General features: G+C 44.3%; 1 protein-coding gene across 4 annotated transcripts in view; it reads right to left on the reverse strand.

Moving 5' to 3' along the window:
- The window catches only part of TXNRD2 (thioredoxin reductase 2), a 116,904-nt gene that overhangs the window by 87,187 nt on the left and 3,223 nt on the right, over positions 1–26,494 (reverse strand). For 3 of the 4 annotated variants that reach the window (XM_033954484.1, XM_033954482.1, XM_033954481.1), the window contains exons 2-7: positions 20,008–20,073; positions 18,344–18,400; positions 12,163–12,307; positions 10,309–10,383; positions 7,136–7,214; positions 6,514–6,576 (exon numbers count right to left, since the gene is read on the reverse strand). In XM_033954484.1, the coding sequence (XP_033810375.1) occupies positions 6,514–6,576; positions 7,136–7,214; positions 10,309–10,383; positions 12,163–12,248 (303 nt within the window). In that variant the 5' untranslated portion in view covers positions 12,249–12,307; positions 18,344–18,400; positions 20,008–20,073. Of the gene's footprint in view, positions 1–6,513; positions 6,577–7,135; positions 7,215–10,308; positions 10,384–12,162; positions 12,308–18,287; positions 18,401–20,007; positions 20,074–26,494 lie in introns of all 4 variants that reach the window. The other variant, XM_033954483.1, reaches the window with a different exon arrangement.

Genomic DNA, 26,494 nt, shown 5'->3' on the forward strand with positions numbered 1-26,494 from the left:
CGAATGGGACGCACCAAAACAGTACCCATTAAGGGTGGGACCCCCGAAGGGCCGACACTAGAACACGTTCACCGAATACCACGTACCAAAGTGCTTGAACATCCACATGGTAGTGTCTTACAAAGGAATGCAGAGAAGACCAAACTGCAGCCTTGCAAATATCCACTGGAGGAACCAGAGAAGATTCAGCCCAAGAAGCTGCCTGACCCCTAGTGGAATAAGCCTTAAGAAATTCTGGAACAGACTTCTTCTTCAGAAGATAAGCGGAAGCAATAGTCTCCTTGATCCAGCGTGCAATAGTACATAAGAACATAAGAAATGCCTTCACCGGATCACCTTGGGTCCATCTAGACCGGCGACCCGCACATGCGGCGGCTAAGCTAGGTGTTGCCTGTTGAAGACCCGTATCCCGCAATGTGATTTGCAAGAAGGTGTGCATCCAACTTGCCCTTGAATCCCAGAATGGTGGTTTCCATCACAACCTCCTCTGGGAGAGCATTGCAAGTGTCCACCACTCTCTGTGTGAAAAAGAAGCTTTAGAAGTGCTATCCCCCTTACGAAGACCCGCTAGAATGACAAAGAGATGATCTGATTTCCTGATCTCCTTGGTCCTCTGCACATAAGAGCAAAGGACCTGAATAACATCCAACTTGCGTAGCTGTCTCTGCTCGGAAGAGCCCTCCCGGCTACCCAACACCAGGAGGACCACTGCCCGATTGACATGAAAAAGGAGAAACTACCTTTGGCAGAAAGAAAGGAACAGGCCTCAAAAGACAACCCACTCCTTAGAAAACTCCAAAAAGGGAGCACTACAAGAGAAAGCCTGCAGCTCAGAAATACGTGTAGCTGAAGTAATAGCCACCAAGAAGACCACTTTAAGAGTAAGGTCCTTCAAAGAGCAGTCGCCCAACAGTTCAAAAGGAGGGCGGCACTAGAACTGACAGAACCAGATTCAGATCCCATGATCGAACAGAGGGTCGTACGGGAGGCTTGAGCAACTTGGCCGACCGCAAGAAGCGAATCACATCAGGAATGGCAGTCAAACGCTGACCTTTCAATAGCCCCCGAAAAGCTGACAAGGCCGCAGGCTGAACCCGGAGAGAAGACCAAGCCAGTCCTCTTATCCAGGCCATCCTGCAAGAACTCTAAGATGTTAGGCAGGGAAGCATGACAAGAGACCACTCCACGCGCATCACACCACTCCTCAAATAGACGCCAAACCCTCATATAAGCGAAAGCCTCCAGAACCCCAAGAGAGTTGAGATCACTTTATCTGAGAACCCCTTCTTACCTAGGCGGCCCCTTTCAAGAGCCAAGCCATTAGACAAAAGGGACCCAGATCGAACATTGGAATGGGACCCTGAGTTAGAAGGTCGTCCAAGAGAGGCAGAGGATCTGCCACCAGATGCCTCACCAGATCCATGTACCATGGTTGTTGAGGCCAATCCGGAGCCACCAGAACCACAAGGCCCGGATGATGAATTATGCGGAGAAGAACTCTGCCCATTAATGGCCACGGAGGGAACACATACAACAGCACCTACGTTGGCCATGGATAAACCAGAGCATCCAGGCCCTCAGCCTGACCGTCTCTACGACGATTGAAGAAGCGGGGTGTTTTGGCGTTGACACTTGTGGCCATCAGGTCCATGAGGGGCTGACCCCAAGACTGCACTATCAACTGAAAAGCCACCGGGCTGAGACACCACTCTCCGGGATATAGCACGTGACGACTGAGGAAGTCCACTTGAACATTCTCCACTCCACCTATGTGGGAAGCTGATATTTCTTGAAAGTGTGACTCCACCCAGACCATGAGCAGAGTCGCCTCCTGCGTCACCAAAGTGCTTCTGGTGCCCCTCTGATAATTGACATAGGCCACCGCTGTGGCATTGTCCGACAGAACCCTGACTGACTTGCCCATTAGAAAGGACTGGAAGGCTAGCAATGCCAGACGGATGGCTCTGGTCTCCAAGACATTGATTGAATATAAAGCCTCATCCATGGACCAGGTGTCCTGAGCTGAGTGACCTAGGACACTGAGCTCCCCAACCGAGAAGACTGGCATCCGTGAGCAGCACCGTCCATTGCGGCTGATCCAGACTCGCCCCTTGGACAAGATGGGTGATCTGGAGCCACCAACGAAGACTGCCCCGAGCTAAGCCCAGAAGCGGAACAGGGTGATCCAGATTGTGCCTCTGAGGTGACCACCTCTGAAGAAGAGCATACTGAAGAGGACGCATGTGGGCCTGCAACCACCTCACTACATCAAGGGAAGCCGCCATTGACCCCCAAGACTTGGAGGAAATCCAGCACCCGAGGACACTGGGGCGCCATAAGCAGGTGAATCTGAGATTGCAATTTACTTACCCGTTCCTCCGGAAGGAAACCTTCCCCAAGGAGAACAGCTTAGATACTCCAGGCGCCGAGAGGGAGACAGCCGGCTCTTGGCAAGGTTGACTACCCATCCCAGCGACTGCAGAAAATCCACCACCCGAGCCATGACCCGGGTGCTCTCCTGTAACGACTTCACTCAAAATCAACCAGTCGTCCAGGTAAGATGAACTAGAATGCCCTCTTTGCGCAACGTCACCACAACGACCACCATCACCTTGGTGAACATCCGCAGAGCCGTGGCCAGACCAAAGGGAAGTACACAGAACTGATAATGTTGCCCCAAGATTGCAAAGTGCAGGAAATGATGATGGGAGGCCCAAATAGGAAATGTGCAAGTAGGCCTCGGTCAGATCTAGAGAGGTTAGAAACTCCCCCGGCTGAATCGCCAGAATCAAAGACTGCAGAGTTTCCATGCAGAGGGAAAGCACATGAAGAGCCCTGTTGACCCCCTTCAAATCCAGAATGGGCCGAAAGGTCCCTTCTTTCTTTGGCACCACAAAGTAAATTGAGTACCAACCTGTGCCCCACTCCTGCGGGGGAAATGGAACTTCCTTGTGGAGATCCAACAATCTTTGAAAGGTCTGGCGAAAGGCCTGTTGCTTCCACGCCACCTGCGAGGGAGAAGCAAGAAAATGATCTGGCAAGGAAAGGGCATAACCATCCCGAATCACCTGTAGAACCCCCTGATCGAACATGTCTGCCCACTTTGGATAAAAATCCCGCAGCAAGGCGCCCACTGCAACCAAGACAGGCGCCGGCAAGGAGTCATTGGGCAAGATGGAAAGCAGGGGACCTGGCAGGGGCACTACCCGCTCGCTGGCAGGCCCCACGAAAGGATTGCATGCACTGGAAGAACCTGCCTCTAGAGAGCCCAGGGGACTGAAAAGATGCAGCCCCTCAACCAGGGTGGAAACGGCAGAAATCACGCCCATGAGCGGCGCCACCTCGAGCCAGCGGCCTAGGCCTATCCTCAGGCAAACGAGGCGCTTTAGAGTCTGAACCAACCTGTCCAGGTCCTCATCAAACAAGAAAGATTACTTAAAAGGAAACTTTGTCAACTTAGCTGTGAATGCTGAATCCGCCAACCAAGCACAAAGCCACAAGGTACGGCGAGCTGCCACTGCAAACGCCAACAACTTGGCAGAAGCTTGCAAGAGATCATACATGGCATCTGAAAGATAAGAAGCACCTAATTCAATCTTTGCCACCTCGCGCTTGAGCAATTCCCAATCCTCAGTTTTACAGTCAAGGACATGCTCAGCCCAGCGAAAACACATCCGAGCCACCAGCCCCCAACACATCGCCACTTGGACCGCCAAAGCTGTCATATCAAAACTCTGTTTCAGGAGAGACTCCAACTTACGCTCCTTTGGGTCCTTCAAGGCCGCACAATCCTCAACAGGCACGGTATGCCTTTTAGAGATGGTCAAGACTACCATGTCCACTACAGGTGACTTCAGAGTGTCCCTATCCCCTTCAGGAATGAGATACAGGCAGACCATGGAGCGTGCAAAACAAAAGGGAGCTTCCAGCACCTGCCACTGTGCGAGCGTAATATCCCGAATATCCTGATGGATAGGAAAAGAGCGGGAAGCACAGCAAATACCCTTAAGCAAGGGGTCCACCGTACGCGGGGGTTCTGACATGGTGTCCTCAAAGTGCAAAACCGAGGAGACCTAAAGAATTAACTCATAAAGCTCTTCCCATTGAAAAATGTGCACCACAGACGCATCTTCGCCAGCTTGGGGATGCTCGAACCCTTCGCTGGCAGAATCCAATCCCCCCAAGAGGATCCTGGAAATTTCCCCAAGAATCCAGGTCCTCATCAATAACATCTTGCTCCTCAGGTCAAAAATCCTCATCCCAAGAGACCCTCGGGCGTTTGGATGAGAGAGGAGTAGAGGGGGCAAAACCGCCACTATGTGGGGCCGCACCGGGGAAGATGTCGATGGCAAACTCCCCCCCCCCTCCCCGGGAGACCTCCAGAGTGGACACAGAACCTCCAGCCGCCAGCACATAAGCTTTACAAAGTACTAACATAAATTCATGGGGAAAGACCCCCGGTGGTCCCGAGGGACTCCCTGCCCCCGCAGGGGAACCTGCCACACCTTGCCCCTGTATTTCCACAATAGGCAGGTCACCTGAGGTAACTGAGATGCAGGAGGAGGTTCCTGCCAAAATCGGACCTGAAACCGCCAAAATCGGAGCTTCTGCGGCCTGCCGTGTCTGAAAAGCCTGGGACTTTACTGACGCTGAGGCTGAGAAACTGACCGACACAAAAAGGGAATCCCTAGTCATTCCGGTGGCAAGGGAATTCTTTTCTCCCTGACCTTTGGCAGCTGGGGAACTCTCCATGTAGGCCCAGGCTTCCCCGCGATCCGAAGCCAACTCGTGAGGTACATGCGGCGGGGTGTCCTGGCTGTCAATGAGGCTACCCCCACCGCTCAGGCCTACACAACGCTTGCATAGGCCGGCATTTTTTCCCTTTAAAAGTGCTCATTGTGCTAAAAACCAACCTAGCTGAAAGAAAAGTGCCGGTTAGATGAGACAATACAGTAAAAAGGCAGTTTTAAAGGGATTTTTTTCCCCTTTTACAGAACAGACTCCAAGGCTCTCAAAGCTGGAGGGCTGACCAACCAGGGGGGGGCCAGGCTGCCGGCTGAGGCACCTCTACAAAAATATGGGGAGGTGGAGGAAGGTGGGGGGAGGGACCCAGCATGAGACCCGCCGAGTTTAACACCCTCGAGGTTGGACGGATCCCTAAACAGAACCTGTCCAAGCTCTATCCGGCACAAAAGGGGAACCCAGGAGTCCAAAACAAAATTCCAACAGTACTAAGAGGGGAGACGAATTAATCTTACCATCTGCTTTAGTGGAGACTGAGGAAGACTGAGTTGTTAGGCAGATTCTAGCCTGATATACAAGTTTGTGCTGGTAGCAGTGAGGCATATAACCTATTCGTAAGGACTATACCAGTCTACCAAGCAATACAACATTACGGTGACGGGACTAAATCGCGCGAGACAACGGCGCGCGAGACAACTGAGCGCAAGGTTGACAGCGCGCCGAAGAAAAGCACTATTTTAAAGGGCTCCGACGGGGGGTGTGGGGGGGAACCCCCCCACACTTTACTTAACAGACATCGCGCTGCCGTTGTGGGGGTTTTGGGGGGTTGTAACCCCCCACATTATACTTAAAACTGAACTTTTTCCCTAAAAAAAGGCAAAAAGTTTGGTTTCAAGTATAATGAGGGGGGTTACAACCCCCCAAACCCTCCACAACGCCAGCGTGATGTCTGTTAAGTAAAGTAGGGGGGTTCCCCACCAACACCCCCCGTCGGAACCCTTTAAAATAGTGCTTTTCTTCGGCGCACCATCAACCTTGCGCTCAGTTGTCGGCACGCCGTTGTCTCGTGCGATTTTGTCTATGAACCCAACATTACATATTTATGTCTCATTTTACCAAAGCAGAGCCCCTTTTAAAGATTTTAATGACAGGAATATGAATACTAATTAACAAAGCTTCTGCATGCTTAGAAAGATTTCTAATTCCTTATATTCCCACAAAATCTTTAAGATCCAAAGAAAAATCTTTACTAGTAGTCCCTTCGCTAAAATTCATTTACTCAAGGAGAGATACGATTTTTTCTGTTACAGCCCCTCAGATTTGGAACTAGCTCCCGATCAATATAAGAGAAGAAAAATTACTTAATAAGTTTAAAAGTCTTCTAAAAAGCTGGCTTTTTAAGGACGCTTTTAATTGGATCATCTAAATTTTATTAGGATATCGTACAGTCAACTAGCAGCGCCGGTAAGCGAAAATTAAGTGGGTAACCCTCCTCAATCTCTTGTTTTATTACATACCCCTTTTTATTTGTTTATGAATTGTATTTAATCCTTATTTTTTTTACTCCCTTTTTCACATGTTTTGTTTTGTCAAAATAGTTCCAATTGTCCTGTTTGTCCAATTGTCCTGTTAGTTTTTTTTAACTTATTTCTTAACTCAATGTAAATCGCATTGGATTTGGATTTTGCGATCAAATCAAATATTTTAATAAACTTGAATAGCATTTCTTACAATCAGTCACTACATTTCACAATCATTCATAGAACTTACATTAGTAGGGTATTTTGGTCGTCCTCCAGTAGCTATAACTATGTTTTCTGCCATAATTTTAATCTGGAATACAAAGATGCACACATACATACACCATGAGTATTGCATTAGGAAAATAACTACCCTTAATTATATAGTGATGGGCACCCTCATATGGGACAGATCTGCATGCACAGTTTCTTATCTTTCTTTAATTATCATCCTGTTATATGCATAGGGTAAATATGATTTCCCAATGAGACAAGGTTTGGAGGAAAAACTCTTCAAATGTCAGTCCTGCAATAAGCTCTCTCATGCATGAAGTTATCTATTTTTTGGGATCTAATTATTCTTGTGATCCACACCAGCCACAGTTGGAGACCTTGAACTTCAATCTGACTCAGCATGGCTTATCTCTCCCCTGAGGCCTGTAAGGAAATATGCTGAGTCAGAAGAAGGGCAAGAGAGAAGGCTTTTGAAATATTTGTGCTTCTCTCAACCAAACTTTCCCTGGGGTTGACAATTTTTCAGTCAGCAAACCTAAACTGTTTTAGAATTTCTGGACTGAACCTCCATGTCCTTTAAATTCCTAATGTTAAAGTAGAGTCTGATGTCTGTGCAGTAACCCAGGCTAGAAGCTCACCTCTTTGCCTGCTTTTGTTAAACCTTGGACTGTGTGTGCATCCACAAAACTGCCCTTGATATTGTGATACTTCACATTTCTGTTTAAAAAAAAGACATGGTTATTTATGTTCTCTAAACTAGTGCTTTTTGTTAGTCCAGGAGCACTGCATAACCGTTATTGATTTCAGTATATCCACAATGAATATGCACCACAGTGATCTATACAAGACGTAGGCAAAATTTATTGTGACAAAATAATTATATGCAAACCCTTTTACCAATCAAGGGACCCGACACGGTCCGTGTTTCGGACAAACCTTCGTCAGAAGTCCATGGTAAAAAAAGGGGATAACAAAAAAAGTCCACAAAAAATTGTAGAGTAGCAGCAAAGTATAAGCGACGTCAAAATTCGCCACTGCAATGAGCCGTCGCAAAAAAAGATTGGTAAAAGGGTTTGCATATAATTATTTTGTCACAATAAATTTTGCCTACGTCTTGTACAGATCTGCTGTTTTGTTTTGTTTGCTCTCGGTTGGTTTTTTACTGCAGTTTAGGTTGGGACCTTTTTTCTCTTTGTTTTGTCCACAGTGATCTATGCCATGCATACTCACTGTGGATTTCCTGAAATACATATCAGCTGGGGGATTTCTCCTGGACTGGCTTAAGAAGCACCAACCCAAACTGTTGTTTTTTTTTTTATCATAACACACTATCAATACTTTAAGGCAGGGATGCCCACACTTTTTTGACTCGCGAGCTACTTTTAAAATGACCAAGTCAAAATGATCTACCAACAATAAAATTTTAAAAAAACACAAAGCACACTGTACACATAGAATTGTTAATTATCATTCCTATTCCAGGGTTTTTTCAAAGAGGTCAAAGCAGATGGCTCTATGCACTGTCACCTCAGTAACAACCATACAAAAATAGACAAATACCCACCCCCTCCCTTTTTACTAAAGCACAATAGCATTGTTTAGCGCAGGGAGCTGCGCTGAATGCCCAGCGCTGGTCTCGACGCTCATAGGCTCCCTGCGCTAAAAACCACTATTGCGGTTTAGTAAAAGGGGACCATATTGTAAAATATAGACAGCAGATATAAATTCAGACACATTTTGATCACTAAATTTAAAATAAAATCATTTTTCCTACCTTGTCTGGTGATTTCATGAGTCTCTGGTTGCACTTTCTTCTTCTGACTGTGCATCCAATCTTTCTTTCAGCCTGTATGCTTCCTCTCCTCCACACCTCATTCCCTCCCCTAACTTTTTCTTCCTCTCTCCCTGACCTTTCTTTCTTTCTCTCTTCATGCCCCCTTTCTTTTTTTCTGTTTCTCTTCTTTCCTTCTGTCTTCCTGCCCTTCCCCAAGCCACTGCCCCTGCCGCTGCCATTGGGGAACAGGACCCAAACGCCACCAATGGATAACAGGCCCCGCCACCGCTGACGCCCCATGCTCTCTCTGCTTCGGGCCGATCAATCTTCCTCTCCCTGATGTCAATTCTGCCGTCGGAGAGGAAGTTCCGCCCAGCCAGGCAGCCAGGCAGCCTGGATGATCGACTCACTTTGCCTTGGCGAGCTACCAGTTGATCGCGATCGACCTATTGGGCACCCCTGCTTTAAGGGATAGAGATGCAAAAGTATCCAACTAACAAATCAAAAGACAAAGTGCATCTCGCACTGTCTTTGTAGAGCAGAAGAAAATTATGCACTATCTATCAAAGGGGCCTCTGGATTTGCTTTGAGGTCCCTTTGACAGGCAGTGCATAGTTTTCTTCTGCTGTTCTACACAGACAATGCAAGATGCACTTTGCCTTTTGGTTTCTTATCATAACCCATGCTGCAATAAGCAAAAGTGACTGTGTTTTCCTGTGTATACTACAACAGAAGGGCAAGTTCATCCAGGTGAAATTGAAAAGTTAAATATTTCATAACGATTTACATTTGTTTATTTATTTATTTATGACCCGCTTTTTACAGAGCTGCTCACATTGCAAGAATGGGGGCTTGGAAAAGCACCTGTGGGGCTCTACCTTCAGGTTTTCATAAAATTTGTATAAGGCACAAACGTATTGGTCAGAATAAATGATTTGCTTCAGCTAACCCAAAAGCTTCACATCTGTATGGCACTAGAAATGGAAATCAAGGATATAGAACCCAAAATATAAATATTTCCGATTATGTGAGCTATTTCCTCTGCCTGCATTCTTACTACAGGAGTTAGTGCATTAGTATCACAATTTCAACTACAAGACTATGGGCTCCTTTTACGAAGGTGCGCTAGCATTTTTAGTGCACGCACTGGATTAGCGTGCGCCAGCTGAAAAACTACCGCCTGCTCAAGAGGAAGCAGTAGCAGCTAGCGTGCGTGTTAAGACCATAACGTGCCTTCGTAAAAGTAGCCCTATGAGACTCCTTAGGAACCTTCCCGCTCTTTGTAATTGAGCCATGATACTGATGAACCACTACCGCTCACCCTGGTAGGACACTGGCAGAGGACTCGTCGCACATACTTCAGAAGGAACACCGAGACTCTGCGAGTGAACAGCAACCTAGTGTTCAGAGCACTTGGGCAGGGACATAAATTCTGTGCCTGACTGTAATTTGCTTTGCGCTAAGATTTGGAAAATGTCACTAATTCAATCTTGAATCCAAATCTAAACTGTGATGCTCACAATAGAAACATGCACTTAAGTAAATGAACAATAAATGTTACAAAAGGGCAGAAAGATCTCACAAAAAAAGATTTTAAAATCAAGAGCATCCTGCATTGTGTCATTGTCAATCGCATTGGCTCCCCATCATATGGAAGATTAAGATCATGACATTGGCATTTAAAATCCTCCACGAAGAAGTTCCTTTATGTCTTTGTGCTGCTCTTAAGATGTATACACCTACATGCTCTTTAGAGATCTCAGAGTCAAGGTCTTCTTGAACTTCCTTCATTTAAAGCGCATTAGACAGGATGAATAGAGAGTCGATATTTATGATTGCAGCTAAGGAGCAAGATAGCCAATGGCCAATCACTGCCTCAATTCAGACTTGACTCTTCCCCCTCCAGTTTTTTCATCTGATACCACTCTCACATTCTGTTTGACAGAAATAGCTTCAGGTTAAAAAAAAAAGTCACAAACTATTTCAGAAGCCAAGATGTTGGTTATTATTCAAAGTTAACACACTAAAAATACATACCTGTCCTCTAGCTGCACTCTGTGTCCCCAGTTTAAAGATTTGACATATCTTTGCACCGCCTTGGCCATTTTAGACCTGATAAGAAATGAGACAGTTAAAATTAGAAGATGACTGTTATAAGGCTCAATATAAGCCTACTTTATAAAGGAAATAAGCTGAGAAAGTTGACTGATGGAGTGTGAAGTTAGAGTTCCCCGACAAAGAAACCAATTCCAAGTTCATGTTGATTTTTGGAAAAAGGAAAGTAATTTATGACATTTTTTGAACATATCAAGTTGTGGTAGAAAGTGGCCTTAGCGCACCTTTACACAAGTCTATCCCTCATGATTAAGGCTATTTTTACCACCGACATAAAATGACCAATTTTTCATTTTCCGAATTAATGGTCAAGTACTTATGAAGTACTGGCAGCCATTTTGTAAAAGAAGATGCATCTGAGCAATGACAATTTTATGGTTTTTTAAAAGGTATTGTTTCATTTGTCGAAAGGGTCATCTTCTATCAAGGGTGACACGACTGCTGAGGTAGGCCTTGCAGCCAAAACATGGCTCGTGTTGAGTCACTTTATCAAATAAAGACTTTTACATTGAACATTTGGTTTCCTCAAATATTCTTTCTGCCATCAGTGGACAGTCATCTCTGCTGTTTGTTTTTGTCATTAGCGTGTGGTCGTTACCAAAAATTAGCATATAAGCCCTTATTGACACCTATTTTGTAAGCTGTAAGGGCTCATTGATCAGTTAGTGCACAGCAATGTAAATGCACTAATTGACGCAGTAATGCCCACTCTGTACCCCCAGACAAGCTGTCTACCAGAAAAAAATAAAAAATTTAAATTTATATATAAGGTTTGCACACATACATTTGGAACTTACCACAGGACATCTCAGAATATCCTGTTGTAAGACCTTTTAAGATGCGGTAAGCATGTGCTTGTTTACTGCAGCTTAATAAAAGAAGTCTTAAATGAGTTATATATGACAAAAGCATAATGAAATATTGAAGAAATTAAGAAATATGTAAGATTTTATTTGGATTTGAATAAGCTATATATAAAAATCAGAATGCAGACAATTGGAAAGCTAAAACAGTGGTAGCTTCCCCTAAATAAATATCAGAATAGAGAGAATTTACTGATGAAATTTTGAATTTTGTTTGGATGGCTGATTGTCAAGCCTTTAGAAATAGGCATACAACAGATAAGCCATGTTGTAAAATTGCCCCATGGTCTACTTATTTCCCTTATCACTGAAAACAAACCCAAATGATCCAAAACTTCGAATCAAAGACAGCTGCAAGTGAACTTTGTTCATTTTCACGAAATAGTACATTGTAAACATCACCATTATTTTCTTACTTTCTTTTTTTTTTTAATAAGATTTTCAATTTTTGATACAAGCATTGCATTTGCAAGTTGCTAAAGATCCAGAAATTATATTCAATAAAACATATAAAGGAAACATTAACTATCTCTTATTTAGTCCACAAAAATGACGATCAAGAAAAGAAATAAGCTTCCAATCAGAAATAACAAAAATTAACTTAAGGTCATGGCATTAGATTCCCGAATTACAGCCAGATGGTAGGTCATACATCACTAGACATGGTTACCAACTTTTCTTTTGATCCAATAAATTCTAAAAGGTGTTTAGGCTCAAAGAAAAGAAAATTCTTATCTTGGTAAGATACATAACACTTTGCAGGAAATTTAACAAGAAATGTAGCCTCCAAACCATTATTTTCTTAAGTGTCTGACTGCATCATGCAGGGCAACTGGGTTTACTGTGGCTATTGATCTTTTGGTTCAGGTTCTGTTGAGCTATGTAAGAGAAGGCTGAAAGGATTTCCCCTTACCAGTCATGCTGAACAGGGTAGGATACATTCCAGCCATAGTATTGGGCATCCTTAAGAGAACCCCCTAAAAGAGCAGCCTGGTGCATCAGCTTTTTAGGAATGCATCCTACATTCACACAAGTGCCTCCCAGTCCCCATTTGGTTCCTAAGGAGGGAAAAACAAGAAAAAATTGTTTTTTTCCAATATTCCTGCGCCTCCCTTATATCTAAATCTACTAAACTGACTTGCAGAGAAATCATTCTGTTTGGTGTTACTGCTCATAAGTTTTAAACTTGTGCTAATTCAACATCTTTGCATGTATGGCATCATTGGTTCCCTAAACAGGCATTTTTTATGTTTCTAATCTTACAATTCATTTTTGGATGATTATGTTTTACCAGTTTCTAACAAAATAAGAGCGCTATTCTAACTGTGAAATGGATTAAGGCAGTAAGCAGGCGAATTCTAACTGACAGGGCATCAGGACTCCTAGCACATATATCAGAGAGAAGATTATTGAGGTAAGAAACTAATCTTCTGTTCTGGTGTATTGTGTCTAAGAGTTCTGACTATAGATGACGTACCTAAGCAGACTCCTGAGTGTAGGGCAGGACAGATGAGCCTGCCCTTAAAACTGAAGACCCAAAGGCTGTATCCTCTTGGGCTGCCACATCCATTCTGTAAAACTTTGTAAATATACGGAGAATGGACCACATGGCTACCCTACAAATCTCCTTGGGAGGGACTGTCCAAGAATCTGCTCATGAAGAAGCCACACCTTTAGTGGAGTGTACTCTCAAGGAAATCAGTGGCTGTTTCCCTCAGCCAATGTATGCCAACGAGATCACTTTATGAATCTATCTGGAAATAGTCACCTTAGATGCTGGCTTACCTAGAGCCTAGCAACATTGGCGAGGATAAGAATATAAGAATAGTCTTACTGAGTCGGACCAATAGTCCATCTAGCATAGTAAGAACATAAGAAGTTGCCTCCGCTGGGTCAAACTAGGGGTCCATCACACCCAGCAGTCCGCTCCCATGGCGACCCATCAGGTCCATGATCTGTAAGTGATCCTTTGACTAAAACCTTTCAATCCCCATTATTCTTCTATCTTTTATGATCCTAACTCTATCTTTATCTATATCCCTGTCATCATGATGGCCAATCCAGGTCACTAGTACTTGGCAAAAACCCAAATAGTAGCAACATTCCATGCTACCCATCCAGGGCAATCAGTGGCTTCCCCCATGTCTCTCTCAATAACAGACTAAGAACTTTTCCTCCAGGAAATTGTCCAAATCTTTCTTAAAACCAACAATGTTAACTACTCTTACTACAACCTTTGTTAACGCATTCCAGATCTTAACTATTCTCCAAGTGAAAAAATATTTCCTCCTGTTAGTTTTAAAAGTATTTCCCTGTAAATTTCGAGTGTCCCCTAGTCTTTGTAATTTTTGACAGAGTGAAAAAATCAATCCACTTGTACAGAGTGAAAAATCAATCCACTCGTACCCATTCTACTCCACTCACGATTTTGAAGACTTCAATCATATCTCCCCTCAACCATCTCTTTTCCAAGCTGAAGAGCCCTAAAACGTACTGGGTCAGACAAATGGTCCATCAAGCCCAGGTCACTAGTGCCTGGCCAAAACCCAAGGAGTAGCAATATTCCATTCCTTTTTAGTCTTTCCTCATACGAGAGGAGTTCCATCCCCTTTATCATCTCGATTGCTCTTCTTTGAACCTTTTCTAGTGCTGCTATATCTTTCTTGAGATAAGGCGACCAGCATTGAACACACAGTGAGATTGCACTATCGAGCAATTCAGAAGCATTATAACATTCTTAGTCTTATTAACCATCCCTTTTTTAATACTTCCTAGCATCTTGTTTGTTTTTTTAGCCACCACCTCACATTGTAGACAATACGATGAAACCTTCCACCCAATGATACCCAGATCTTTTTCTTGGGCGCTAGCCCCCAAGGTGGACCCTAGCATCTAGTAACTATGGTTCGGTTTATTCTTCCCAATGTGCATCATTTTGCATTTGTCCACATTAAATTTCATCTGCCATTTGGACACCCAGTCTTCCAATTTTCTAAGGTTTGCCTGCAATTTTTCACAACCTGCATGCTTTTTAACAACTTTGAACAGTTTAGTGTCATCTGCAAATTTAAATCACTTCACTTCAAGATAACAGCGAACTCTCCTCACATCTAGCAATTCCAACACCTTGTCTCTCTTCTTGGAAACCATAAAATGAAATGCAGGTAACCTGACCTCCTGATTGATATGGAAGGTCAACACCACCTTCAGCAAAAACAAAGGGAGTTATCACTGCAGCATTTTGCACCCTCTGCAAATGAGGCAAATCTTGATCTAGTAACCCAATAAACAAGCCCATTACAGTAATCCATATGTGACAATACAAAAGCATACTGAGCAAAATCAGCTTTAAAAAAATACATCCGCTTTCCAGCCGGGCATGCAAAATGCCACCTTTCTTAGGTGGCAAGCACAAAGTCTACAATATTTTTTTCACCTGTTTTCGGAGGAGGGGAGCCTGGCCACATTTGCCGAGCTGCAACGAACTTTTGACCTACAGGCTAATGATCTCTTTGCCTATTACTAGATCCGTCACTATGTTCAGTCCCTCCCAGTGGCTGCCCTTACTGAAGTCTGCAGGGAGGCGCTTTCGGAACTCTTCAGCCTTTCAGCCCAACAGAGGATTCCTCTATGATTTCATATTGTGGGGATCCGGGATTGCCAACCAAGTACGAATCTGGATATATTAGCGACAGCATGGGCTGAGGACTTGCATTGCCAGTCGACTGCTCAACAGTTACAACGGGTCCTGAAGAACATTCAGAAGGTGTCACCCAATATTACTCACTGGGAAATGCAATTGAAAATTGTTCTTAGTCTTTACATTCCACCGGAACATGCAGCCCGGATGGGGATTACTGCGTCGCATTCTTGCCCGAAATGCAATCAGGCTCACGCATCTTTGAGTCACATGTTTTGGGCCTGCCCCGCAATCCAACAGTTTTGGAGACATCTTGGCCTATATACCACATCGCTTTGGGGAAGGCGATGGCATCCGCAACCGAGGGCGTTATTTGGATTTTATAATATAGCCTCGCCCAAACCCAGGGGAATGTCAGCATTTATCTCCAGAGCCCTTTTGATGGGAAAAAAAGCCATCCTCACCAACTGGCTCTCCCGTGATCCCCCGTCATATGCACAATGTAGATCCCTAATGATAGTGCACGCAACACTGGAGAGACGCATGGTGGGAGACTTAACTCTTAGCCCGGGTCGCAAATTTTGTCAGGTGTGGGAGCACTTCTGGCAGGACCTCACATCGCGTGCTCACAGTAGACTTTTGAATCTTTAAGATTTTATTCCCACTCTCAGCTGTTGGACTGGCCATGGATTCTTGGGGAGGAGGGGATGGGAGGGGAACTGATTATATTGTTGAAAATGTTATTTCCTGACTGGTACTACTGTTTGTATTTGCTTCTTACTGCTGGAATAATAAAAATCATTTAAACATAAAAAATACATCCTACTATCTGTCTTTGCTGGTGCTAGCCTGCCTCAGCTGTCACAAGAGCGGGAATGTGGAGAAGATACTGCCTCATTCAACCAAATAGAGTCCACGTGCTGCAATCTTTAGGCTGAAGTTGGACCAGACTCAGATCAAGATCCATGCAACAAGGGGGAAGTAAACACACATCCGGCACCCATCAAAGCCCGACCGGACTGCTATGGGGGAGCCAAACAACCTGCACTCAAGCACCTAATAATTCAGGATGTGAGCCAGCTACCAAGGGAATGGACCCCAAGCTCCACAAGAGAGAATTCAGGCTTGCCAGACAGGTACCCTGAGGGTTTCCCTGCTAGTTGCAGACCTCTTTCCCCAGAGTCTGCATCCTCTCCCGGGCAGGTGTCCCAAGGCCACTGGGAACCACATGAGCACTGAAAAAAATCTCCAGATTCGGACAAAAATCCCCAAAATAAGAAACAAATGATCAGAACACCACCTTCTCAACTCACTTGTAAAAGGAAAAACTAAAGGGGGCACTACAGCCAATGGAGGAGGCAGAGTTGAAGATTTCATCCTGCAACACAACTCACAAGACGGGGGATTTAACCTATAGTCATGACTGCTAGACACATTGCATCAGAAACTTCTCTTACTTGCAAAGTATCTAGTGCTGGTGAGACTCAAGATATCAGAACTGAAGGAATGTTTTAAATTATGTTGCATTTTTTTAAGGCACAATGTAACAGTAATCAATACACGTTTCTGATATACAGATATCCTCTAAGCCAGGGATCTAAAAGTCCCTCCTTGAGGGCCACAATCCAGTCAGGTTTTCAGGATTTCCCCAATGAATATGCATTGAAAGCAGTGCATGCACATAGATCTCATGCATATTCATTGGGGAAATCTTGAAAACCCGACTGGATTGCGGCCCTCAAGGAGGGACTTTGAGACCCCTGCTCTAAGCAATCTCTCAACAATACTGTAAAAATTGTAATTGCCATAGATTGATTTTTTTTTTATCCATGCATTCTGTATGTACTCCTGCTTTCAATATGCAGTAAAAAGCAGTATATAACTCATGCTTTGTTAGAACATAAGAGCTGCCATACTGGGAAAGACCAAAAGTCCATTAAGTCCAGTACTCTTTCCAACAGCGGCCAACCTAGGTCATAAGTACCTGGCAACATGCCAAAAAAGTAAAACAGATTTTATACTGCTTACCCTAGAGAAAGCAGTAGATTTTCCCAAGTCCATCTTAATAATAGCTTAAAGACTTTTTCTTTTAGGAAATTTCAGAAGGTTCACTGCTTAGTTTTTCACAATTGCAAAATAAATTTGGCTTAAATAAATCACAATATTTTAAATGGATGCAATTGAAGCAGGCCATTCAGGTAGGGTTCCCTGAATGGAAAAATCTTAATACTCAATATAGTCTGCAGGTTTTATGTTTCCAGGCGGATTTCTTGGGTCACCAAGCCGCAAAATGGTACAAATTGATATATGGATTTTTAAATAAAAAAAAGAAAACTGGTCTTAGGGATATTTGGAGTATTGAGATTGGACAGACAATTTCTGCGTCTCAATGGCCACAATTTTGGTCCTGGAGATTAAGATCTACAAAGTCAGCATCTATGAGTCAAACATGGATGTTTTTATTACATAGAGTGTTATGGACCCCTACGCGCTTGCAAAAGATAGATAATACTAGATCCAATAGATGCTGGCATTGTAAAATAGAAATAGGGACGTTAGATCATCTAATTTTTTTTTGTCCCTGTGTAAATGCCTTTTGGAATATGATTTGGCCCCAAATTAACAAATTACTAGAAAATCATGTAGGACTCTCATATGACACTGTATTATTTGGAACTGCAATGAGAACTCAGAGTCCGATCTCAGTAAACAATAATAAACTACTATTAATATTGACAGGAGTCGCCATGCAACAAATAACTCAGAATTGGAAAGACTATACCAAATTAAATTATACGTTCTGGTGGAACTCTGTCTGTCATATATACAAAATGGAAAAAGTAATAGCATTACAACACGGGAACATTCATAATTTCAATAAAATTTGGCAACCATTGACTAATTATTCTAATGATTAGATTTCTTAGCACAATTATAATACTTATATAGAAAAGGGGAGGGACATGTATAATTTTTAGAATCATTAATTGGAAAAAGGGGAGGGATGTATAACTTTTGATTATATATAATATATACTATTTATAAATTAAGTTGTATTAATGATAGATACAATGATATATAGTAATTAATTATATCACTTGAATTTCAAACATTGTAAAAATTGAAAAATTCAATAAATAAAATTTAAAAAAAAAAAAAAAAAAGGAAATTATCAAATAAGTCAACTGCTTTTACCACATTCTCTGGCAATGAATTTCAGAATTTAAAATACATGTTGAGTGAAAAAAACATCGTCTCTGATTTGTTGTAAATTTACTCTCAGTAGCTTCATTGCAATATATCCAAATAATGAGTTGTGAACCACTTTGCTATATTATAAAGATGAAAAATGCTTTACCTCAGTGTACTTAAAATTTAACACTGAAGTCTTCACTTACTGCATTTGCAAGTTGGTAAACAGGCTGTTCATGTTCTTTTACAAATGAAGCAGTACCTTTTGGAGTTGAATCCACGAAATCCAAAACACCCACTTTCTTCCCAAACTTTGTAGCTTCAAATCAAATGAGAGAACAGTTGGAGATGCATGAACATACAAATTATTGGTAATTCAATTGGCAATGGCACAGTAATTACAGCCAAAAAGTGACTTGAATTCAGAGAAAGCAAATACAACAACAATTGCTTCAAAAAACTTCATACGGAAGAAATCCAAGAGGCCAGACACACCAAACCTTACAGTAAGAAAATGCCTCAAGACAATGGGGATAACAGAATAAATGACAGCAGGAATCTATAACACAAGCTCCCTGTCTATGGTAGAATTAACTGAAAATATTCATTTAAGTACCAGCACCTGCTACCCAAACAATAGTGATTATAATACAAAGCTGAGACAGAGAAAAAGAAACACTTTTTAATATTGCACCATATATACTCAAATATAAACCAAGATACCATTTTTGCCCCCCTTTTTAGTGGAAAAATGGTAACTCAAAGATAAACTGGAGGGTTTATATTCTACCATTTCTCCCCTTGCCTTCCCTGTGGTGCCTACCACCCTCCTTCCTGGTAATCTTCCCCCCTCCACTGCTGCTAATCCCCACAAACTGGCAGTCTTCCATTCATCCCTGCACCTGCACCCTCTACCCCCACTAATCAGCAGTTTGCATTCCCTCCCTCCCTCGAAAGAGTACAAAACTCCCCAGGCCTACCATGATTTCCTGGTAATCTAAGGGCGCATTGGGGAAGGAGCAATTCCCACTCGCTCCTGCCCATTCTTTCTTTGCAATAAAAATGGCCGCCAAGACATCCACTGGCAGTCTCGCAAGGCTGCTGTAGTCTCTGTGGCTATTTTTGTTGCGGAGAAAGAACAGGCAGGAGCGAGCTGTAATTGCTCCTGCCCCAACGCGCCGCTAGACTACCAGGAAATCATGGTAGGCCTGAGAGGTTTTTTTAAACTCTTGCTTGGGAGGGAATGCTAGCTGCCAACCAGTGGGGATGAAGGTAGGGGTGCAGGTAGGCACTGAAGTCTGCCAGTTCGGGGGGGGGGTTGAGTTGGTGGCAGAGGAGGGGAAGACTCAAATATAAACAGAGACCCCCATTTGGACTCAAAATCTCAGTTTATATTTGAGTATGTAAGATGTATTTATGTTTATAGTGTCATATGAAAGTGGTTATTCTATAAGAGAGGCTCAGTATTTGTGTTTGCAACAAACACCATCTTTTGAAGCAAGAGAGTTTGAAGTCTTATTACCCTGAGGAAGCCATATTTATGGTGAAACCTGGATTCAAGTCAGGAGTTTTGATATATTGAGAGCACTGGATCTATCAGCACAGCACAGTAGATTTATTACTTATAAGGCAGGATTTAAAGCAAGAGCTATGAGTTGTTGATATGAAAATATTGAACTTTGTTGGAGGAGAACTGCATATGCAGATAAGTGACATTATGTAGAGTTTTTTTTTATGTCAAATCCTGGTATGATGATAGATAACAGTGACCAACTGCATTGTTTGGTGAAGGTCACAACTGTTTCCTAAGCACACTCACTTAAAAAAAATTTGTTTTATATATTCTATAGATGAAAGTTTTGATTTGAGAAATATATATTGCAGAAATTAGGTCTTTGTAAAATATATTCTGTAAGAAAAGCATACCTTCTTTTGCACAAGCGAGACCACCTGAGCCACCACCAATCACCAACAGATCATACTCAGTCTTCCCTGGTGAATTAACATGATATTTTTAAAATAAATATTAATAACACTAGAAAAATTATAATGTAACAACAGCAGTACTATGAATTTTATTTTAATAATTCACTAAGGGATTCTTTTACTAAAGCTTAATGCTTACTGACAATCATTAGCATTAGGTATAAAATAGGATGCACAACATTTAGCACACGCTATGATTTAGTACGGACCTAAGATAGTTAAGTCACTATGTCTGAAGGTTTTGAAATGTCCTCTTACCTAGCTAATCCCATTATAATGAATTTTAAAAAAAAGAGATTAGGTTCTTACCTTGCTAATATCTTTTTTAGTAGTAGATAGATGTATCAGCCTCCCTATGCTCGTGAGCCATGCAGAAGGAATCCACTCCAGGTTTTCAACTCCTCCTCCTTCTCCAAAGGGCTCTGCTGCTCCATCAGTTTGCACCAAAGCAGATTATAGTCCTATATAGAAACACATAAGAAGGAGGGGTATGGGGAGACTCCCCAAATACATTTCTGTTCTGCTCTGAAAGAAATATAACAAACATGTTAAACATCATAACTAAACAATCCAAACATTGAAATAACCATATCAAACAGAAACATTTATGGAGCTCACACATTCCCCAATATGTTATACAGCAATAGATTATTCTCCTGGCAGAGAAGCCTCCCAATGTCTCTTCGGCCTTAGAGACCTGAGGGAAGGTTAAGCCCAAAGCTCCCATTCCCTTCATGATCTGCGCTGCACATGGTGCAAAAGCGCTCTTCTGGCATCCATCCAGCGCATATTTGACATAAATTAGTGATAAAAGAGCCTGAGGACTCCATCCCTACCAGTTTAGAGGAGATTTGAAGATGCATGAGAACTCTGGAAAAAAATAATTGGGGAATGCAAGATGGCCACCACGCCAGCATTTTGGCACCAAAAATAGCTCAAAAACAATTTAACTTTAAAAACTCTGAAAACAGGATTTTATAGGTGGAGGAACCATAGAGAAAGTGTCCAAAACCTTTCCAAACAACTCTTTCAGGCACCCCCCCCCCCATTTTGTCCATAGACTATAATAGTCTTACTCACTGTGACATGTGCTCTGAAGGTGCTGCAGTCTGCCTTAGCTCTAAGCAGATCTAGAAGAAAACCTACCTCAATTAGCTACCTCCAAACGCCGAGATCTTCTGGTTGCCAATTGGACCAAAGTCAGACTGATACTCAAACCCCACGGAACCGCTCACATGAAGGGGGGGACGAGGCAAAATTGTAGACAGCACCATGAAGAGCCCCACTGAGCCCCCTGCGAGTGCCTAACAGCCTGCGTTCAAGTCCCTGCAATTCAGTAGGCGAGCTATGCTACTAGGGATATGGATCCTGAGCATTATAAAGTTTTCTGCAGGCTGGGCAAACAGGTCTCCAAGGGATTAACCTGCTGGCTGCAGACACAAGTCTGCTTCTTCTCTACCATGCAGGCAGATCTTACCCTACTAGCACTGGGGAGCTCTGGTGCACTCAAATTCACAAAAAAACATGAAGAAACACCAATAATGTATTATTGTTGGTGTTTCTTCATATTTTTTGTGAATGTACAGAGCAGGTCAGAAAGACGCCTTTCGGCTCGCATGGTAAAAACTGAAGATGGCAGCAGAGCCCTTTGGAGTGGATTCCTTCTGCATGGCTTGCAAGCATGGGGAGAATACCCTACTGTCCAGAATGACACACCTATTGAACTAGAATTACAGTTGTACTTATATTTTTCAGATAGTACATTGTACAGGCACGTTCTTGATATATGTATACCAGGGACCAGGAATAAAGAAGGGAGGGAAAAGTTTAAAACCAGGAGGCCAACTACTTGGATTTTTAAACAGCCTTGTTTTGCAGGTTTGTTTTTTTTAATATAGTTTGTGGTTTCAAAAGGTAGCCAAATGTTAAAGTCAAACCTATGTACAACCAATCAAGCATCAGTTTTTTTACATTATAGATGACTTATGGCTAGCACAGCTACAGAATGAACAAAACAGATACAGAGGGAATTCTGATTGCATGATGCACCATGTATCCTGCTGCAGGTTTCTTTACAAACACAAGGCCCCACTTGATCAAGGAGGACTGACTCGCAAGTATTCTCCTAAACTACTACTACTCCTAAACTACTACTGCTATTAATAATTTGACTGTGATGAAGCTACTGTAGGCTGCAACCTGTTACTCAATCTTTCCAAAACGTCCTTCCACCTCTTACTTCAGAGCATGAATGCTTCTGGCTAAGCTATACCAGAGCTGCTTGCAGGCCCACTACTGCTGCTGAGACTGTGCTAACTGCTGACCAGACCAAGCTCTCTCTGAAGAAATCAACATATTTGACCTGCAGCAGCGATCCTGGCTCTAATTGGAGAATGAATTCAGTGACCATCACAAAAGTAAGTTAAAAATGCATGGCCTTTAAGCTAACTGCTCTCAAAGGGCAATGATTGCAAATGAATTAGTTTTGTGCATACTGTGACAGTAATTAACCTCATTCCTCAGCTAAGGTATGTGGAATATGATCTCAGTCTCTCAAATACAGTGGTGCCTCACACAACGAACTTAATTGGTTCCAGGAGCAAGTTTGTTATGTGAAACGTTCGTTATGTGAAACGCGTTTTCCCATAGGAATACATGTAAAAAAAAATAATTCGTTCTGCAGCATAAAATATGCTAAGATGACATAAAAAAAGATAAATTTTTGGTTATTATTTTTATTTAGATACATCTAAAAACATAATTGTTTTTTAAAACAACACACATTTTTTAAATTTAAAGACAGACTAAGTAGAGTCTAATTTTACAGTGAGAGAGGGCAGAGTCTCAGCGGCAAAAACTGGGACTTAACTGTTCATTTTTTTTTTTTCTACCGTGTTTCCCCGATGATAAGGCAGGGCCATCAAATAAGACAGCCCCCCCTTTTTAGAAAAAAATGTAAAATAAGGCACCCCCCCGCAAATAAGCCACCCACCGATACCTGCGCTTACCCGAATCGGGTGGTACGGTGGGTGACTCCGTGTGGTCCCTGGCACCCCCGACACGATCGGGGCAAGAGGGAGCTCAAGCCCTCTTGCCCCCCCGACTCCCCGACACGATCGGGGCAAGAGGGAGCCCAAGCCCTCTTGCCCCCCGACTCCCCGACACGATCGGGGCAAGAGGGAGCCCAAGCCCTCTTGCCCCCCCGACTCCCCGACACGATCGGGGCAAGAGGGAGCCCAAGCCCTCTTGCCCCCCCCCGACTCCCCGACACGATCGGGGCAAGAGGGAGCCCAAGCCCTCTTGCCCCCCGACTCCCCGACACGATCGGGGCAAGAGGGAGCCCAAGCCCTCTTGCCCCCCGACTCCCCGACACGATCGGGGCAAGAGGGAGCCCAAGCCCTCTTGCCCCCCCGACTCCCCGACACGATCGGGGCAAGAGGGAGCCCAAGCCCTCTTGCCCCGCCGATTCCCCAACTCCCCGACAATATCGGGCCAGGAGGGAGCCCAAGTCCTCCTGGCCACGGCGACCCCCTAACCCCACCCTGCACTACATTACGGGCAGGAGGGATCCCAGGCCCTCCTGCCCTCGACGCAAACCCCCCCTCCCCCCAACGACCGCCCCCCCCAAGAACCTCCGACCGCCCCCCCAGCCGACCCGCGACCCCCCTGGCCGACCCCCACGACACCCCCAACCCCCTTCCCCGTACCTTTCTGTAGTTGGCCGGACAGACGGGAGCCAAACCCGCCTGTCCGGCAGGCAGCCAACGACAGAATGAGGCCGGATTGGCCCATCCGTCCCAAAGCTCCGCCTACTGGTGGGGCCTAAGGCGCCTGGGCCAATCAGAATAGGCCCGGGAGCCTTAGGTCCCTCCTGGGGGCAGGGCCTGAGGCACATGGTCGGGTTGGGCCCATGTGCCTCAGGCCCCGCCCCCAGGAGGGACCTAAGGCTCCCGGGCCTATTCTGATTGGTCCAGGCGCCTTAGGCCCCACCAGTAGGCGGAGCTTTGGGACGGATGGGCCAATCCGGCCTCATTCCGTCGTTGGCTGCCTGCCGGACAGGCGGGTTTGGCTCCCGTCTGTCCGGCCAACTACAGAAAGGTACGGGGAAGGGGGTTGGGGGTGTCGTGGGGGTCGGCCAGGGGGGTCGCGGGTCGGCTGGGGGGCGGTCGGAGGTTCTTGGGGGGGGGCGGTCGTTGGGGGGGGGGGGGGGTTTGCGTCGAGGGCAGGAGGGCCTGGGATCCCTCCTGCCCGTAATGTAGTGCAGGGTGGGGTTAGGGGGTCGCCGTGGCCAGGAGGACTTGGGCTCCCTCCTGGCCCGATCGTGTCGGGGAGTCGGGGGGGCAAGAGGGCTTGGGCTCCCTCTTGCCCCGATCGTGTCGGGGAGTCGGGGGGGCAAGAGGGCTTGAGCTCCCTCTTGCCCCGATCGTGTCGGGGAGTCGGGGGGGCAAGAGGGCTTGAGCTCCCTCTTGCCCCGATCGTGTCGGGGAGTCGGGGGGGCAAGAGGGCTTGGGCTCCCTCTTGCCCCGATCGTGTCGGGGAGTCGGGGGGGGCAAGAGGGAGCCAGGCGGAGAGAGGGCAGTTAAGCGCAGTGCCTGCGCGGAAGGATGCAGCTCGGGCGACTTCGTTGTGTGAAACGAAGTTCGTTGTACGAATCAAGACATAAAGTTCGTTGTGCGCAGCGTTCGCTGTGCGAGGCGTCCGTTATGCGAGGCACCACTGTATACTGCTAATGCTCATCAAAGTACTTGATTTGTGCTAAATACAGTTTTTTTCTGGAGTTCATAAGATGTTATCATGTATAGGCATTCTAGCCATGTATACTTAGAAATTGTTTTCAATCAAGCCCGTGGCACCCAAAATGATGTAAAAGAAAAGATAAAAGAAATAGTTATGCCCATTTTTTTGGTGTTTAAGGATGTTCTCTTTCTCCACGTGATTCACAGAGTAATTCACCTCTATAATCAATGCCATTTGTTATTACTCTGGTTTCCATGCATCCAGTTATTTATGGATCAGAATGGGGGGGGGGATCTACCAGGTTATCATAACTTCTTTATCCTTCACAAGTTTCTTAGGGCCATGATCCCAATGCTTTTCCAGTACATTAATGTTGAAATGCAAAGGGTGCTTGTATGAATCCCTGGCCCTTGCTAACTGAAGCATTGAAGGACGCCACTCCTATCTGCTGCTGCGCTGCATTGGGTGGGAGGGAAGATTCAGAAGAAAAGTCAAGAGAGTGAGAGAGAAAGCAAAGAAAGAGAAATTATAGAATGGGAATAGCTTGCTTAAGGCAGTGCGGGTAGATGAGTGAGAGAGTGAGGTGGAGGGCATAGGAAGTAGCTTGACAAAAGAAGTGGCTGAGTGAGCGAGTGAGGAGGGTATACGGGGTATGGGGGGAGGGGCAGTTCATGAGAAGCGAGTGCAAAAAGCATCAGAGGTGAGTGAAGAGGTTTAGAGAATGGGGCGAGTGCTCTGGGGGAACGAGGATGGATGAGAGCACAAGAGCAGCAGTCTGTATTTCATTATCACAGTCCCCTGTCCCAGGTCCTCTAGCTGGGATTGAGGTGGGTAACAAGTTATGGTAGGAAAGAAGGAAGTTGTGTATTGTGAAAAAATTCAAAGAAGAAATCTTTTCAAAATGATAAAGGGTATTAGACTCAGCACAAATTACCCCCTTTGCAAGTTTATTTGATACTGGAAACAAACACCCATACAGCCAGCACTTATGGCCTGGTTGTAGAAGAAAGTACACGTTTTGCACTTTATTCCAAACAAGTGTAAATGGAAAAAGCATTGTATTTTCTGAGGCCAACTCTAAAAAGCTATTCATGGGCAAAGTCACAAAGCCCTAATAACAATCAGGGCTGTGGAGTCATAGTTAGAGAGTTGCGTGGAGACAGAAATCCCACCTGTCCTTGCCAGAATATCCTCTGTCCCCACCCATCCCTGCGAGAAAGCCCCTCCTTCCCCATGAGGAATACCTTCCTTCCCCCCCCCCATAAAAATTACCTGTCCCTATAAAAAGCAGCAATTACTTCTGACAGTTTTGATTTTAGTTTTGAGTTTTACAGAAAATTCAAAACAAAGTCAGACATCTGCCAGAACAGGAATAAAACCAATACCCCGTCTCCCTCCCCCCAGTCAGGTGGGGTTGGCATATCAACAAAATGCTATCCCAAAGAAGTAGATTTAAGGCAGAATTTGATGAATGGAAAGATGATGCCCGGTGCAGCAATTCTCTCCCCTTCCGCTTTTTTTTAAGTTACATATTACTGGTCTTCGGGACATTTGGAGCATTGAGATTAAGCATCAAATTAATGCGTCTCAATGGCCACAAATTTGTTCTTGGAGGATGAGATGTAGTGTCAGCATCTATGAGACAAACTTGGTTCTTTCTTTTGCATAGAGCTTTTTGGACCCCTGTTCG

This window comes from Geotrypetes seraphini, chromosome 8 (genome assembly GCF_902459505.1).
Source record: "Geotrypetes seraphini chromosome 8, aGeoSer1.1, whole genome shotgun sequence".
NCBI lineage: Eukaryota > Metazoa > Chordata > Amphibia > Gymnophiona > Dermophiidae > Geotrypetes > Geotrypetes seraphini.